Source organism: Mytilus californianus, unplaced genomic scaffold, assembly GCF_021869535.1.
Source record: "Mytilus californianus isolate M0D057914Y unplaced genomic scaffold, xbMytCali1.0.p SCAF_2, whole genome shotgun sequence".
NCBI classification, from domain to species: Eukaryota; Metazoa; Mollusca; class Bivalvia; order Mytilida; family Mytilidae; genus Mytilus; species Mytilus californianus.
The window spans coordinates 18,175,954-18,195,140 of NW_026262668.1; the positions used below are offsets into that span (position 1 = coordinate 18,175,954).

The window sequence follows — 19,187 nt, forward strand, 5'->3', positions numbered from 1 at the left end:
CAGAAATCATGCTTTATTATTGTTTGAAGATAAAACTATCAAACTTTATCTTCTCACTATATATCTAGGTCAATTTTTCATTTCAGAATGCTCATTGGGCAAGATTCAACAAATATTAATTTCTTGTGGATACAATAATGAGTTTTTGGTGTACTGTAGTTCCCCCTGTACTGACTGTAATACTTGTCATCCTTCTTCTTGTTTCCTTTTCAATCTGTTGGTGTACAGCTGTACACTTCTATCTAAGTCTGCTTTCCTTTTTTGGAATATTTGATAACGTTCACATTTCTTAACATCTGTAATCTCTGGTGATTCTGGCTGAACGAGTCCATCAGATATCTTATAATACACTGTTGTTGTATCTGGTTCACAAATAGCCAAAGTTAAGCTGGAAAATAAATATTTGATTCAATATGTTAACTTTCAGACTTCTTTTTCAAAGATCTCTCTCATATTTATATATTTTTTTTGGTGTTTGTTGGGATTTTCTCTGTTACATGTAGTGTCAACACATACATAACTACAGTAGATACAAGGACACAAAATTACTTGAGACAAGAATCAGGTAAACCTCAATGATGGATAATAAACATAATATTCTTCAAAAACAGGAAAAGTGATATATTCCCCATAAAAATATAAGAATATTTCACATATTCATTTGCCGTTTTCCTGATTTTTTATTAGTGGTTTGCCACTATTGACAATTTCATCAAGTTATTTTATTTAAAATAATTTATTTTATTACATTGGTTGCAATGAATTACATTGATTTCCCAGTGAAATAAACGTGGTTATTTCACTCCTCTGACGTCATACAACAATAGGCGTTGTCAAGACGTCGATAACGTCGGATCAAAACAAATTGTAAATGCGTAGAAAAAGATATAGTTCCTTACGTTTTCTACTTTAATTTCATAAAAAAGCCATTTGCCAATGTAATAAAAAGAATAACTAATCAAAGAATTCAAATATCGAAAAATATTCAACTCGTGACCAAACAACACTGATAATTAACTCATGCACTACGCGCATTCGTGAATTAATGTGTTGTTCGGTCACTCGGTGAATATTTTTCTCTATTTGAATTCTTCGATTAGTTATTCTATAATTATTTTGACAGTTTTAGTTTTATTCGATTGTTTGGTTGCTGTCTCATTGGTGTTACTCAGGCATCCATGATCTTTGTTAATTTATTCTGTATGAGATCCTCATTGGTAGTCAAGGAGGATGTTAATCACCCCTCAAACCCCCTTTCATCATTGGTATACAAAAATATGAGAGAATACTAGAAAATAGAGGATGAATATACAAAAACTTAAATCAAAGGTTTAATACATCACTCAGAGAAAGACACATAACAAAAGGTAAAACATAAACTTGACAACTATTACAATTGATATGTATATGTCAGGTAGTCACAACTGAGCTTTATCCTGCTCTATAAGTTTTTGCTTTGGCATTTCATTGTAATTTGTTTCATATACGGGTAAATTCAGATTTTTTCTATGTTTTGATTAATACAGAAAAATGTGATATTTCATGAGCAGTGTTGCATACACAGGTAAGTTTTGCTAACGTGAATTTTACATTTATCTCACATGAAATCATGTGAAAAATTTCATGTGAAATTCACCTCAAACAAGCTTATACATGAAACTCATGTGAATTTCATGTAAACTTTACAAATCAAAATTGGTATTTTTCATGATTTTAATTAAATTTGAAAATTAAGATGTAATTTGAAATTAGTGAATTTTATGTGAAAAAAATTCATGTGAGTTTCACATGAGATTCATGTGAAACTCGTGTGAAATTACTTTATGTGAGTTTCATGTATAAGCTCGTTTGTGTGAATTTTCCCTGTGTAAATTAGAACTTGGAACTGTTATTCTGATAGCATCATTTCTATGCAGCAATTCATGAAATTGTCCATTGTTTATCAATCTCATTCATTTATGGACATCATAATTTCAGAATTCAGTTTTTCTTGGCAACATCTGATGCTTTTTTCACCTGATCTGGGAAACATTTCAATGCTTTCTCTTTTCCAATGATTAAGTCAAACCTTACCCGTCTGTTTTATAATCTTCCAATTTTATTGTATGAATATACTGCTGAAGTTGCATGGGAGATACCATCTGATGGCTGGATATGGGTAAAACAAGTTGTCTAGGTTCATGTCTGTTTGGATGTCCAGATATAAATGCTTGGTCTGTCTTGTTGTGAATTGTTACATTCCACCATCCTCTTGCTAGGGATAAAAATTAAAAGGTAAAGTTACTTTACATTATCTTTTTATAAAGAAGGAAAAATAGATAACCGACTCTCTGCTACCGTTGGATTGTCTTTTGTTATATTATGCATCAAATATTATTTATCCTTTATTCCATAAGGAACGAATACTGAAATATTTCTTCCGTTTAAAATAATATTGCAGAATATTTCTTCTGTTTGGAACTTATATTATAAACTTTTATATCATTAAAGTATCATTTTCTTTTAAGGCCTTTATTTATATTTTTCATTACTTCCAATACACTTTTTCTTACTCTCTTCATGTATCCCATCCATTTCAGTTGCAGTTTAAACAAGCAGTTCAAACTTATTTATTATATCTACAAAACAAAATACTGTTACTTGGGAAATAGGTCATAGAAACCAAGACATTGATCACTACATCACTGTATGAACAACCATACATGAATGTTTTCATTTCATGTATATATTTGGTTATATATTCTGCCTGTAGGTTATTTTGCAGGTGCAGTTTTAGACTGGGATGCCCCAGGCTACCCCTCTAAAGAAAAAAGGTAATAAAGGTAAAATGACAGCCAATTTTGTATCAAAATAAGGCCCCCTTATTCCTAATTCTTATCCTCAATCCCCCTAAAATCAAATCCTGGATCCGCACAGGTTTTGATATTGCCAACACACTTTTTTCAAGGTATGATTTTTTAATGCAGTCTGCTATTAGGATGTGCATTATATACATAGAAGCATGCCATAAATATACTTGGAGATCTTAATAATTAACTGTAGAATTCCCATTTATTTTCTTATTTATTAGTTGTGCAAGGACTTCCAATTATCTACATAACAATTTAACAAACACTGTTTTGTGAAGTAACTTGGTATTGTGAGGTAAATAATGTGTGCCTCGAAAACATGCTAGTGTGTTAAGCCAACCTCAACACCATACATATAAATTTAGAATCTAATTTTTACATAATGTAAAATAAAAAACGAAAATAAATTTCAAATAAATATTAAGGCCATTAAAGCAAGTCTTTAAGGCTTTGGGACTATTCAAGTCATTAAAAACTGGCAAAATTTGGCTTCTTTTAAAAAATGACATTTTTTCCACACCATAACAACAAATGTATTAGCTACAAACTAATAAGAGAAATGTAATATTCATTGGTTCTTAAATAAATTTTCTTTTTTACTTTAATATAGGTTTGTAGTTCTTTTTATCAATTTTCAGCAATATTTTTTATTGTATTTTTTTGGTTCTATGTCAGTAAATATATCAAATTCTTTCAATTTATGAAATATGTCTATTTACTGTGGATTCATTCGTGGGTACAAATTCACATGGATCTAGGAACAATTGTATTTTCATGGATATTTGTTTTGTGATTTGCATACAAGCCTATATAAAATGTTTACTTCATTGGAGATTTAAATTCATGGTAAATTTGTACCCACAAAACCCATGACAATTGGTATCCCACAAAATCCATGACAATTGGTATCCCACAAAATCCATGACAATTGGTATCCCACAAATAATAATGGATCGCCAGTATACATCTTAATGGATCGCCAGTATACATCTTAATGGATCGCCAGTATACATCTAACATGATTTTTTAATTTCTTACCTTCACATAGATCTAAATATACTCTAGACACAAGACTGGGCTCTTCTTCCATAGCCTTCTTTGTTTGTTTCATCTGAAAAGAAAAGAATAAAAAATTTATTGAAGAAGTCGGAAGTAAACAATATGTGTCCATAGAACACCATGACCAGCTGGCACTATCACATTTCCATGTTCAGTGAACTCTGGAACTTGTTCAAAACACTACTTCGGCATTTAATAATTGTACAGTATCGATGGTTTTTCAAATGAGAGGGTGTTTCTCAGCTACAATCTCATCAAAAGGTGACAGCCCTGAGATGAGATGTGGCCGAATAATATCCTAGAGTTTGAAAAACCATTGATAAGCTGTTTATTGCTATTTTGCCTTAACATCATTCATGTTTACATTGACAAAGTCACATGCACCCTTAGTTTCTAAGGGGCGTAATAATGAATTGACAGTAATTGAAATATACATGTACCAGTACTTATGATTAGAGGCTACTTAATTGGTCCAACTCTAGATTCTAGGATTGGATGTTACAGAGTTATCAATATAATAAAACAGTAAATTAAACCAAAAATGGATGTATGGTTCCTTTCCTCTGAAAATATAATGCTATCTATAGTTAAACTTTTTAAGATACTGGATGTTTAAATAAAAAAACTTTTATAATTTCAGGGCTTTTTATAGCTTACTATGCAGTTTAGGTTTTGCTCATTGTTGAAGACCGGAAATTGACCTATAGTTGATATCTGGTTGAGAGTTGTCATCATAGGCAATCATACCACATCTTCTTATTTTATATAAATATGAATTGACTCATAAAATTGAGAATGGAAATGGGGAATGTGTCAAAGAGACAACAACCCGACCATAGAGCAGACAACAGCCGAAGGCCACCAATGGGTCTTCAATGCAGCGAGAAACTCCCGCACCCGGAGGCGTCCTTCAGCTGGCCTCTAAACAAATATGTATTCTAGTTCAGTGATAATGGACGTCATACTAAACTCCAAATTATACACAAGAAACTAAAATTAAAAATTCGTAAGGGTTCCGTGGAACCCAGTGTCTCGCCTACTTTTGCTGTTAATCGCAGGCTCAACAAAAATAAGGAAAAAAATTAATAAAACATATTCCTCTCTATACTATCTTTTGATTGTAAGTAGCTTCTGTCCAAGTTTGGTAAAAATCCAGGATAGTTTATGAATCTAATAAATGTTTTAAAAACTTAAACTGCAGACTGTATGTAATGTTAACTGGAAGAAAAACTAAGTCCATTTATAAGTAAAATACGGAAAAAATGGAACAAAATTTTACCAAAATTTCCTTCTAGATACTAGCTTTTGATCATAAACAAGCTTCTGTCCAAGTTTGGTACAAATCCAAGATAGTTTAAGAAAGTTGTTAAAATTTTTAAAAACTTTAACCACAGAGTGAATGTAATGTTAACTGGCAGAAAAACTAAGTCCATTTATAAGTAAAATACGGAAAAAATGGAATTTTTTTTTACAAAATTTACTTCTGGATACTATCTTATGATCATAAACAAGCTTCTGTCCAAGTTTGGTAGAAATCAAGGATAGTTTAAGGAAGTTATTAAAATTTGAAAAACTTTAACCAACAGAGTGAATGTAATGTTTCCTGGCAGAAAAACTAAGTCCATTTATAAGTAAAATACGGAAAAAATGGAATTTGTTTTTACAAAATTTACTTTTGAATATTATCTTATGATCATAAGGGGACGACCATTTGATATTCTGGGGGGGGGCCAGGAGGATTTGTTTTGGATCGGTTATTTATTTTTGTAAACTAAGAGGACAGATTATCTATTTTCTGCACTATTGAAGCAAGATTTTTCATTTTCATTAAAGCAAGGGACTGATTATTTATTTTCAAAACTATATTTATAATATTCGAAAACATACAATTTTTAAATTATTTGTTTATTATAAATAATTCATGTATAGTCAAGTCATTATGTACCATTTAATCAGAATTAATTTATATTATCCTCTGCAGAAATGAATCTTCTATATTCCCCAATGCATATACACGTATTGCATACATACACAGTATTAAAGTTTGGTTGTAACTAAGGCTCTTTTAAAAGTATTGGCAAACATGTTTCGTCGAGCGGAGCGAGGCAAAATTTTTTTTTAAGGGTTTTTGAACCGCTGAAGGCCAAAGAAGCTATAGAACAAATGATGCAAAATCATGCCTTCTGGGTGTTCCCCAGACCCTTTCTTAAACTGAAAATGTAAGTTCTGTTTTAATAATTTTATGACAATATTTTGGTCTCAAAGCAAAATCACATTATAGATTCAGTGTAAGACTTAAGTTTCTAGGAACAACATCAAAAGACAAATATGCATGATAAAGCAAAAATGTAATTCCCATAGTTAAGTCTGTGGCTGCTGTGTTTATTTAAACTCATGATCAAGTTAATTATAAAATTACTAAATTACAAAATGAATGCAACACTAACAGAATACAGAAGGGCAATCAATGAACAAAAGACAAATAAATAAGAAACATTGATCCCGAAAAATCAGGGGCTACGTCTGCGGGAGAACAGAACTTGCTTCTTGCAGGGCACTCACGGTGAACACAATTTGAAATTTCCTACATGAGGCATTTGTCTCAATGTAGTTACGGCCCTGATTTAATAAAAGTGAGGTAAGTGTTCCTGAGACAATTAACCTCAAGTTAAATGAAACCAATTTTCTGACATTTCAAGTATATTCAAATAATATTTATACTTTTATTATTAAAAGATATGGGAAGTGTTTCCCGATTTTTTTTTGGGAAAAAAGATGAATTTATGAAGAATCTGGTGCCATCTCATACTTTCGATTAGACCTGCTGAGTTATTTATTTTCAATACATTGCAAGTCAGGTAATTTATTTTCAAACTACCACAGAACAAACCATTTATTTTTGTGATTATCAAGGCTGAGTTATTTGTTTTCAAAATCCTCCTGCCCCCCCCCCCCCAGAATATCAAATGGTCGTCCCCTAAACAAGCTTCTGTCCAAGTTTGGTAGAAATTTCGGATAGTTTGAGAAAGTTATTAAAATTTGAAAAACTTTAACCACAGAGTGAATGTAATGTTTCCTGGCAGAAAAACTAAGTCCATTTTTAAGTAAAATACGGAAAAAATGGAATTCTTTTTTTACAAAATTTACTTTTGAATATTATCTTATGATCATAAACAAGCTTCTGTCCAAGTTTGGTAGAAATCCAGGATAGTTTGAGAAAGTTATTAAAATTTCAAAAACTTTAACCACAGAGTGAATATTTGTGGACGCCGCTGACTCCGACGGAATGTAGGATCGCTATGTCTCGCTTTTTCGACAAAAGTCGAAGGCTCGACAAAAACGATACAAGACTAACAAAGGCCAGAGGCTCCTGACTTGGGACAGGCACAAAAATGCGGCGGGGTCAAACATGTTTTTTGAGATCTCAACCCTCCCCCTATACCTCTAGCCAATGTAGAAAAAACAAACGTACAACAGTACGCACAGTAAAACTCAGTTTAAGAGAAGTCTGAGTCCGATGTCAGAATAGGAAACAAAAGAAAATAAACAAAATGACAATAATACATAAATAACAACAGACTACTAGCAGTTACTGACATGCCAGCTCCAGACCTCAATTAAACTGATTGAAAGATTATGTCTTCATCATATGAATATCAGGCACAATCCCTCCTGTTAGGAGTTTAGTATTATACTGTCATAAAATATATGAGAAGAACATAACCCGTGACTTGCCAACAACTGGTTTTAGAATAAATATGTTTAATTCCGATGCAAAGACCCTATGAGTGAATCAATATTAAAGCCAAAATATGCATAAGTGAATCAATATTAAAGCCAAAATATGCAATCTTTAATGACCTGACATGTATGAATAAAATTTTATAACAGCTAATCATTTCTTTTTCAGGATGAATTGAGTTTGTCCACTGGGATAAGGATCACAAGATTCTTGATGTTAGAGGGTGGTGCTTCTGAGAACTGAGAATAAGAAGGTGTTATTTCGACACAAAATTGGCCTTAATTTCACTTTTATTACATTTTAAAAGAAAATTAAGGGGGTGGGGGCAAATGACTGCCTGGTAAATACAAATACTATAATGGAATGATAAAAATAATAAATGAAACATTAGTAATGCAAATCGTCTCATTTGTCTTTTCCGACTCAAGGTGTAATACCACCAAATCATAGTATGTTTCATCCGGTTGCATACGAAAAAGGGTAAAAAAAAAATATTCCCTTAATTTGACAATTGTAGGAAATAAATCCTACATTTCATTGCAGTAAAAAAATTCTGAGTCATAAACATACATCTTGGGTGTTTCAAAGCACCATTCTTTTTTTATTTGGTGTTTCTATAAAACATTTTGGTAACTTGAGGTTACATGGTTACTAAAGCTTGTAAACAGGAATTTAAAGAAAGGGGTGGAAATTTGATTGGTTAACTTCCAGTGATGGTTATTATCTTGTATGCAATGAAATGTTATGTGAAATTTTGTCTGTAGTACTGGACAGGATAAAACTTTACTCATGCCAAGTATTTCTTTATTTGAAGCAAAGATAAATTCTTCACAATTTTTTGAAAAGTGCAAATTTAACAAAGACTAATAGGGGAAAAACAATGGTGGTATTACGGTACTCCTATTATGGGAAGCTGCACATGCACCTTTGACCAAGTATGTAATCTCATTTGTTAAAATTTCATGCTATTTCAGTGAAATATTGCAAAAATGAAATATTCTGAGTGGATTGAGTCTCAAAAACACATTTTAGGAGAAAATTGCCTTGAAATAGGACTCTACCATGAATATTAGTAGATAGAGCAAGCCATACTCAGTGTTTTGGGGAGCTTTTTCTCCTTATTTCTTATATTTTGCTATAATAGAAAACTTTTTCCTAAGTAATTCTTTAATACATATACAGTTATAGCTAAATGAAATTATTTTTGAAGCAATAACAACAAATTATTCTCTAAAAGGGAAGCATTTTTGTCCCTCTCTGGAGCACGGCGTAAATTTAAGTTTTAAGTTATAAGGACTTATTGAAACCTCCATGGAGCCAGTAAACTTTTATATGGATAGTTCATTCAGCTTGAATACTTCAATTGCTCATTTATTATCACATTTCTTGCATAGATGTGTGAAAGTTACCCCAAAATTTTGATTTATTGGCCTAAAAAGTTGAAATTTTGAGGAAAATGAGAGGTATAAATGGACAAAAAGAGACCTTATAATGAAGACAAAGAGGTCCATTAGTGGTATTTATCATCCTAGAGTCATCTTTTGTATCATAATCAACTGTTTGTAGGCAGATGAGAAATATTTGATCATTTATTGGTCCACACTATATTCTATCATGATGCGGCTTGGTTTGGATTTTTCGAAGAAATTTTGCTCGAATCGCTGTAGATGTCATCTTACATTATACTAGATTTTTCTCAAACTATTGAACTGATTATGACAAAACTTTACAGTAATGCTTGAAATAACCAATATTACAAAGGAAAAAAATCAAATTCAGTTTATTCAACAAAAAAGTCTTTTTTATGTGTAATACCACCAAATCGTAGTACGTCACATCCGGTTGCATAGGAACAAGTAGTACTGGACAGGATAAAACTTTACTCATGCCAAGTATTTCTTTATTTGAAACAAAGATAAATTCTGCACAATTTTTTGAAAAGTGCAAATTTAACAAAGACTAATAGGGGAAAAATAATGGTGGTATTACACCTTAAGCAGAACTGTGTTGTCTCCTTTTTCTTTGACCAGACTGTCTTGTTTTTTTATTGTGGTGTGTCTTTTTACCCTTATATACTAAAAAGAAAAAAATGTCAAAAAGATTTTGTGCTTCAGAATGATATAAAGGCCAAATGAATATAATTTTTTTTAGGCACTGGCTACAATTCCCTGCAAAATAACAATAAGAAATAATTATTGTTCCTTCAAAGACTAATTACCGAAATGTATTTCGGGACAGGGACTGGATTTCATATGGAAATTGCAGGTAACAATAATACAATTTTTTATTGTTACTTGCAGTTATTGTTACCTGTAAAATGTTACATAAAATTTACAAATGATGTCTTTTTTGTGTGTAGCATCTTGATACTTTCTACTGTCTTCATATCATTGACCTGTATAGTTGTTTTACATATATTCAAACAAATTTATATGAATAGAAAATTATTTATTGAACATAGAAATGATAAATTGAAACCACAATTATGCATATTTAGAATTCTTTTAGCTTTTTATTTTGGTGGCTCTACCGGCACATTCAGTAAACTTTAGGCTTAGGTAGCATTTTGAGGCCAACATATTTCAGGTATTACCACCTCAGACACCTGTCACAAACTATAGATCCATGTCTATACTGCAGCAGACCGAACAGCTATTTTTTTGGGTCCTTTTAAATCATATACACACTGTAGCCCTCCAACTGTTTCGTTTCTTATACATCCTTTGTTTTCAAATATTCTGCTTTGAGCGTTCCTGGAGAAGGTAAATCCAGAAAAGCACTTCAGGAGCATGAAATTTATATAACATGTTGTTTTCATTTTTTCCCATTCTGCTATATCCTTCAGCCATATCTTGTTCTTTTACAAGAACTTCTTCTGTATAACTGCAAAAAAGTTTGCATCTTGGAGCCGTTGAAGTATCATTAAGATCTTGAAAAGATATAAACTTTTCACCCACCACAAATTGGACATCTTGCTCATTCTTATCTGTACTTAAAAAAGTGAGTTGTTTTAATCAACCCCCTATGGTAAAAGTAAACATCATATTGGTCAATACATGTACATCTGGAAGTTTAATCATGTAATTGTTTAAATATTTCACAGATTGTTCGCAAATCAATACATTTTTAGATGGGTGCCTGTCTGAATATATTTATAAGGTAACATAAAAAATGTACCTGCAATTGGTATGAAATAGGGTCCCTGTTTCGATATACATCATGTCAATTAACCATTATTGATTTTTATTGTTACTTTTTGCGGGTAATCATAGCCAGCTGGCACCACCGTTTCCCGAGAACTCACAAAACCTCAATATGAACCGGAGAACTGATAGATATTACCCCAAAACTCTATTTGATATAGTATTTTACTGCTTTTATAGTTAATAAAGACTATAATTTTGGCTCAAATATATATATATCACTTTTACTCAATAAATGTACAATTAGACTTCAGGAATTTGTTAGAGAACGGAAATGAAAATTTTTGCAATTTTTCTATTTATAAAGTGGCATAACTCTAGAACGTTTAAAGTGATGCCACCAAAATTCAAACTTGATCTGTGTTTTGTGGCAATAAGCATTGTGTATAAGTTTGATCACATTTGGTTGAGGCAAACTTAAGTTAGAGAACTGAAACCAATTTTGGGACGTACGTACGTATGGACAGACGGACAAGGGTAAAACTTAATGCCTCCTCTGCTTCAGCAGGGGCATAAGAATATATAAAAGTACTTAATCATTTTATTCAAATTTGAAGATTTTCAAATAATGTATATGAATCAGAGATATCAAGGAATTGTATATTTAAAAGGAATGGAAACGCGGCCGACTTCAAAGAAAATTGTATGATGCATCTCTGACTTGGGTGGTGTGTTAATTACATCCCGTCGCTCTAACCGGCTCATTTCTTATCTGGCAGTAGTTATCGAACTTGGTCATTTAATCATGAAATGAAACAAGGAATTGTCTATTTAGATATACAATTCCTTAAATGAAATAAACAAAAAATACAACCTTAAACAAAGTTACTTCTGAAAAACATTTTTTTTCTTGTACCTCCTCTTGATATTTCACAAAGGTATGCAATAATTAAGATCAATTACTAGATGAAATCTGACATAATACGAGTTTTTAAAAAGATTTAAGGTAAATCAAAAAGTTAAAAAATAACTTTTCAATTTTGGAATATGACTGGTATAGAAAAGTATAAAGGAAGAAGTACGTGAACAGATGTAGTATTTTGTCTATATAAAAGAACTTAGATAATAGGTGTTATAATAAACACCGGTATGGGATATCCAATTTGCATGTATAATCTATCATGTATCATTGATAAGCTAATTTTTGTCGTATATATATTTAAGCAGGAACAGTGTATACTAACTATAGGCAGTCCCTGATTTAAGGTGTCAAAAAGAAATCACGCCGAGCTCACCTGTTAATAAATGCTAAATTATGCCGTGGTGCAATAATTTTTTTAATTAGAAACAGTTAAAACTTTCCGACATTCGCATATTATTTATTTTAACACCGAAGGAATATTTTGCGACCTCTTGACTACTGCTCTTCTAGAAAAAGGAAGGAACTTTTTTGCTTTTAAGCTTGTGGTAATTTGCTGCAAAGCTTAATAATGGGAAACTGCAATACCAAACAACGATTAAGTATAAAAATGACAAAAAAATAAATGATTAAAATCGTGTATAAAACCGCAAAATCAATCCCATTCGGAAGTCTTATATACATTTCTTGCCTGTAATTTCTGACTTCGTCGGTATGGAACTTGACTGATCAAAATGGCGTCAATGTGAACTATAAACATGGGATTTTGAAAAATCATAGCAAATTCGTTTTTATCACCATTTTCATAAAACCAACACTATGTGATAGAAAAAAGACTTAGCTTTTAAATTGTATGTCAATGTCACATCTATTTCAAGTAGTTATTTAACCCTTACAAGAATACGGCGTGTTGGTGTATTAATTGACGCACTACTTAAAATTTTCAACATGATTCGCAATTTATACCAAACTGTAGGAAAATATTCCTTCTTTAAAATGATATCTCATTTTCTCACTTTATTTTTTCTAATTTCCAATATTTAGAAGAAATAGTATTACACTCCCAGATTGAAAGACGTGTTTTGACAGAATAATGAAATTCAAAACTGAAATTTCGAAAAATCGTAGAAAACTCAGAAATGTTACCAGAAACTTAAAAAAATGGCAATATGCTAGAATAAGGTTTCAGCTTCATAATGATATCAACTATTTTGTTTTGCACTTCGTAGTTGCCGAGCTTTTAGAAAAAAAATCAAAACACTGTATTTTTTGTTTTGTAATCCGGATGAAACTCACTCAAGTTTCAAGACCGAGGTCTATTTTAATAAGAATTTTCATAATAAAATATTACAAACGTATGTTCAATGAGGCATTAAAATGATACCTAAGGCCTTAACTATTGGAATGGAAGTTTATTCTTGCTTTTGGGTTTCTCTCTCGTTTATATCTTCTCAAGCAAGATGACCCCGTGAATTTAAAAGACCGATCTATATGACAGGAAATGGACCACCGTCATGATTCTTTATATTATTCATCATACTTCCGACCGAGTCAGACATGGATTATAGCTCTGCGGGTGCTCTGCGGGTATCCCGATTGATCTCGAGCCGCATTTCCATTCCTTTTAAATATACAATTCCTTGGAGACATATATACACATATGTCTCTGCATGTATTCTTATTTCAAATAAATTTAACCATGTGGTGATATTTTTTAACTAATTTTCTTACCAATAATATGTTTTCTTTTTTATTTGTTATGAAAATGACAAACTCAGAGTAATGCTTATTGGAATTCGTAGTTTATACATGTGTTTAACTGTTTTGGCTGTCCAATCCAATAAATATTGGAACGCACTAAGAGAAGTTATCTCCCCCTTGCAAACTGTAAACCACTTTTAAAGTTTTTTAACTTCTTCTCACCATATGAAAATTATTTACAGATATCTACGGTTTAATTATATTGTCAAATTTACTTAAAACTACAAATGACCGAAAGAGTGGAACATAAACTTTTCTAAACGTGCATTATTGATGGGGTAAATTCAGTAAATAAATATACGTCATCAGGGACCGCCCATTTGGGGGAGAGCTTTCTGTATAAAACTGAAGTCATGTGCTCTTCTGATTGGTAGATAATGTTTGTAATAAATATTTTTTGATAGATGGATAAAAACTAGAGTTGAAAAAAAAAAAAAAATAAATGCTGAATGTACTAAATTTTTTTACTACAGGGTTGAAAAGTAATGGGGGTCAGTGAAGGAATTAAGTGCGAATCTACAGTGTTTGTAAACAAGGCCATGTGAATGCCCAAAAATGCCGCATGACCCTATGTTTTTATTGTTGCAAATGATAGGGCTACATTTGTACTTTCATGAATGATATATGAATTTTTCTAATTTCTAAAGGTAAATCAGGTATAAATTTAATTCAAGACATAGATTAGCATTACAGTCAATGGGAGATTTTTTACTGAATTTACCCCTATAGGAAAATATGCATTCTGTCACTGTACTTGTCCAAGGCCACACAATAATCACAAAACTTATTTCCTGTGTATATTAATGTAATGGAAGCATTTTGGAACCATTTGAAGTTGTTTTTTACACAAATTTCTATGTTTAACTCGGCTATCCAAGATGCACTGAGTGTACTGTGAGAGGAAGCATGGGGTATATGGTAAAAATCAGTTTTTGTGTCCAGATTGAAAGAAATAATAGAAATTACACTTGAGAGTTATGATATCAATGAAAGGCATAAATATTCCCCACATTTTACAACACATTTTGCACATATTTCTCCTCATTATGTGTAAAATCATATGGAAAATCAGAATTACCTCCCTTTGACAGTGTATTTTTTTTAGCTGTGTTTCACCATGTTAAGTTGTAGAACAAGTTGTAAATAAGCACTTTTCAAGTATTTTAACACTTGAATAATCTGACCGCATGAAGATATTCATTTATTTTTACATAACGCATTGCGTTTCTTTATTTAAAAAAAATTGTAGATAACTTTTATGATTACATGCCCATCATCTATGAAACTAGTGTTGAAATGTTTGTAATTGGATTACTATGTTAAATAACTGCTTTTAAATATTCTAAATTGTTGCTTTAATCTTCCAAATGCAAAGTTTGGTCATACCCAGTCTTATTTTTTCATATTTGGCACTTTTTTCTACTTCAGTTTTGTCTGTCTAGTTTTGGCGAAGAAACCATCCTGATGTTGGGGTAACAGGAATTTCTGCAGAGTGATTGTCAATGACATTTTGTGAACTTTACAAGTAATTAAAACACAAATTTAGTAAAATGAAACATAATTGTTTGTTTTTTTTGTATGAAACTGCTTAAAAAAGCCTTTGAAAAGTGTTTTTGTGGTCTTTTCAGGGTATTTAATCAAAAACTTCCATATAAGGCAAAATTTAACTAAGAGTACATCAAGACTTTAGTTTCTAGATGTACTTGCAATACTGGTCAAAGCAAACACAGAAAACAATTCATATTTATTAAGCATAGTATTTTACACCATTCTTTTACAAACAGTCAATATGCAACTTTATATACCAAATATACATTGGCCGCAGTATGGGCTGTAGTATAAATTTTCCTCTATCTTTACAAGTTCAGCATTTATGAATGTTGTATTGAAACTGGAACTTTAAAATTGGATATATTACATGATTATTACAAAAAAAGAGGGAAAAGCTACTAAAAAGTCCCTTATAGGGGTAAATTCAGTAAATAAATATACGTCATCAGGGACCGCCCATTTGGGGGAGAGCTTTCTGTATAAAACTGAAGTCATGTGCTCTTCTGATTGGTAGATAATGTTTGTAATAAATATTTTTTGATAGATGGATAAAAACTAGAGTTGAAAAAAAAAAAAAAATAAATGCTGAATGTACTAAATTTTTTTACTACAGGGTTGAAAAGTAATGGGGGTCAGTGAAGGAATTAAGTGCGAATCTACAGTGTTTGTAAACAAGGCCATGTGAATGCCCAAAAATGCCGCATGACCCTATGTTTTTATTGTTGCAAATGATAGGGCTACATTTGTACTTTCATGAATGATATATGAATTTTTCTAATTTCTAAAGGTAAATCAGGTATAAATTTAATTCAAGACATAGATTAGCATTACAGTCAATGGGAGATTTTTTACTGAATTTACCCCTATAGCAGCAGCATTTGCCATTCTCTTGTCCGAGTTATTAACAGCAAAAGGGGTTTTCCAAAAATTTAACTCTCGCAAAATCACGAACAGAGCATACAACCAATCAACGGCCTTTAATCTATCGTCAATTCTATTTTTGGACTTTCACTTTACTAAAAATAAACAAAACGTTGGTTACAACCCAATTGTGCAATATCCAGATATAAAAACCGATAAATGTATTACACTGACATTTTAAGGCCATTTTGGCCATTGCCTTCGCATCGAGTGATTCACTATTAAAGAACCAAATGGAGACTTTAACATTGTCAGCGAAAGATTGCGCTTTTAGGTCATTTCAATTCCAATTCCAGCCAAGTCAATTCCAAGACCAAGTGCAGTGTCAGCAAAATTTAACTCCCGAAAATCGAAGAACACAAAACACAATTACAGAAGGGGAGGCGAAGATGGCAGAAGGATCTAAAGAGCAGGAGTTGGTTAAAACCAAGTTAAGAGTAAGTGACAGTAAACACGATAAAAATGTAAACAAAGACAAAAGTGATCAACAATCCGACAACAATGATCCCAATGAAAAACCTAAAAAGAAGAAGAAATGGAAAAAACTACAACCATCTGAAATTGGATTTAACATTTCACTGTTTCCAAGACCAGTCCGAGATAACTGTGAAAATAACTGGGGTGCTGATGCTTTGTGGGCTAAAATTGAGAAAGAATGTGAAACTGTTGAAAAAATTATTGAACCATATCAGAATCTTATTGAATTTGAAGGAAACACTTCTAAAGATAAAAGATACATTCGAGTAGATAGGGACAGGAAAGTTATAAAAGCACATAAACAAGTAAAAACGAAATATTGCAGAAGTGTTCTGAACAATAAAGGACGCAAAGCAATATATGTGAATCATAGAGTGTATAAAATGATGGACCTTGACATTCAAAGACTATGTTATATGCCTAGTCCAAAGAAAGCAAAAAATATGCTTAAACGTGACATTGCTAGAGGAAAAGACAATTATTCTATAAACCCATCAACAAATAAACCACACCAACCAAATCGAACATACCGCCCTACTCCAGTTCAGTGTCTGGCACATGCTATTCACAAAGACAATTTACCATCTGATATTGATGCTGCATTAGCTAATTTGTTAATGAACTTACAGCATAGAGACTTGACACCAGAGGATTACGATATGTTATTGCGTCTTGATGAAGCTCGTGTTAAACCTAAAACTATGTCTGAAGATAAACTAAGCACATTTAAAACTGAAACAGTTGAGAGCAATGATGAACTTGAAGTGTGCCCAATCTGCATGGATTTGTATGAAAAAGGACAAATTAAGAAATTTTTACCTTGTCAACATGCATTCCACATAGACTGTATTGATTCATGGTTAAAAAACTCTTCCATGAACTGTCCTATTGACAATTTACCTATTGAGTCATGACAAATGGATGCTTAGGATTTTTTTGACTTGATAAATTTTGTTAATATTCTAAAGGATTTGAGCTATTCCTGAACTTATATTGATTCTTGGAAACAGTTTTCCCCCAGAATAATATAAATAGTGGATAAAGCATAACTGAATCTAGAATTAAGGAAAAAGTTTGAATTTTAAGACATAACATTTTTTAAATTGAGGGTTGATATAAAAAATGTTATTCTGTAGCTTTAAAATTGATTTGAAAATCATTGAATCTTGGACTGTAATTTTTCTGTATAAGTTTGATGGAAAAGTCTTTAAGGTTGTATTTTGTAATTTAACTTGCTATCATGCAATTTATTATTATGTAAGAATCTGTATAAATCTGGAAGAAATCAATAATTCAAATGTTTCTATAAGCATAGGATTTTGGCTCAAATCCAATATTTCAGATTGTTATTTATTAAAAAATAATATAAATTTTGTGTTTGATGTGGCAAGCCAATTATTTTTTATCAAAGTTTATTATCAATGGAGAAGTACTTTTTTGATTGATTGTAGTTAATGTATCTCAATTGGCAGTAAAACAAAACCTATTATTCAGATAAATGATGTAGGTAGTTTTCTCTACTGTTGACCACCTCATTGCTGATGTTTAGCATAAACTGTAGAAAAATAGCACATCTCTATATTTGTACCCAACAGATTTATATAAGATTACAGATTTTTGACCTGGATACCAGGTGTGCACTCTAAATATATCATGAAAATGGGATTTCTATTTGGTTAACAGCACTCTTTTGTGATATTGAGGAGAGGGTGACATGGGGTGCTCATTTCTCAAATCAATTTTATGCCCCACCTACATTAGTAGTAGGGATTATGTTTTCTGGTCTGTGCATCTGTTTGTTCGTCCATTCGTCCGTCCGTCCGTCTGTCCCGCTTCAGGTTAAAGTTTTTGGTCAAGATAGTTTTTGCTGAAGTTGAAGTCCAATCAACTTGAAACTTAGTACACATGTTCCCTATGATATGATCTTTCTAATTTTAATGCCAAATTAGAGTTTTTACCCCAATTTCACGGTCCACTGATCATAGAAAATGGTATTGCGAATGGGGCATCTGTGTACTATGGACACATTCTTGTTTTTATATGACTGCAAAAAAATTTTTGGGATCGTATAATGGTATGATGTCGTCGTCGTCTGCGTCATCTGCGTCGTCTTTGTCGTCTGCGGCATCTGCGTCGTCCGAAGACACATTGGTTTCCGGACAATAACTTTAGTTTGAGTTAATGGATCTCTATGAAATTTTTTAAGAAGGTTCAATACCACTAAAAGAAATTTGGGATTGATTTTGGGGATGATGGTCCCAACCGTTTAGGAATTAGGGGCCCAAAACAAACATTTTTCTAGTTTCAGGATAATAACTTGTGTATAAGTATTTCGATTGCTCTGAAATTATACAACAATGTTTAATACCACAAGTAGAAGGTTGGGATTCATATTAGGGGTTATAGGGCAAACAGTATAGGAATAAAGGGCCTAAAAAGGGCCAAAAACAACAATTTTTGTAGTTTCTGGACAATAACTTGTGTGTAAGTGTATGGATCTCTCTGATATTGTGCCATAAGGTTCCATATCACAAAGGGAAGGCTTGGATTGAGTTTGGGGGTAATTGCCTCAAACATGTAGGAATTAGGGGCCAAAAAAGGGCCAAAACATGCATTATTCTAGTTTCCAAACAAAAACTTGTGTTAGATGTGTATGGATCTCTCTGAAATTGTACTACAAGGTTCCATACTACAAAGGAAAGAATTTGATCGAGTCTTGGGGTAATTGCTCCAAGGGGGGATTCCAAAAGTCACTTGGGGGGGGG

At 32.0% G+C, this 19,187-nt stretch overlaps 2 protein-coding genes across 6 annotated transcripts; one reads left to right on the plus strand and one right to left on the minus strand.

Annotated features, from left to right (window-relative positions):
* LOC127729403 (tRNA-splicing endonuclease subunit Sen15-like) lies at positions 1 to 15,936 on the minus strand. Of its 5 annotated transcripts, XM_052237231.1 has the most exons (5): positions 15,893 to 15,936; positions 13,706 to 13,748; positions 3,888 to 3,960; positions 2,074 to 2,254; positions 1 to 388 (listed from the first exon to the last, which is right to left on the minus strand). In XM_052237231.1, exons 3-5 carry the CDS (start codon positions 3,958 to 3,960, stop codon positions 187 to 189), a joined length of 456 nt encoding a protein of 151 aa, XP_052093191.1. In that variant the 5' UTR covers positions 13,706 to 13,748; positions 15,893 to 15,936; the 3' UTR covers positions 1 to 186. The 5 variants fall into 5 exon arrangements, with proteins under 5 accessions (XP_052093191.1, XP_052093189.1, XP_052093192.1 ...); XM_052237229.1 differs by lacking the exon at positions 15,893 to 15,936 and having other exon boundaries at positions 13,636 to 13,754; XM_052237232.1 differs by lacking the exon at positions 15,893 to 15,936 and having other exon boundaries at positions 13,689 to 13,748.
* A 97-nt stretch (positions 15,937 to 16,033) lies between these two features.
* Positions 16,034 to 17,804, plus strand: LOC127729401 (uncharacterized). The gene has a single exon (XM_052237228.1). The coding sequence runs from the start codon at positions 16,179 to 16,181 to the stop codon at positions 17,334 to 17,336; it is 1,158 nt and encodes a 385-aa protein (XP_052093188.1). The 5' UTR covers positions 16,034 to 16,178; the 3' UTR covers positions 17,337 to 17,804.
* The last annotated feature ends 1,383 nt before the right edge of the window (positions 17,805 to 19,187 follow it).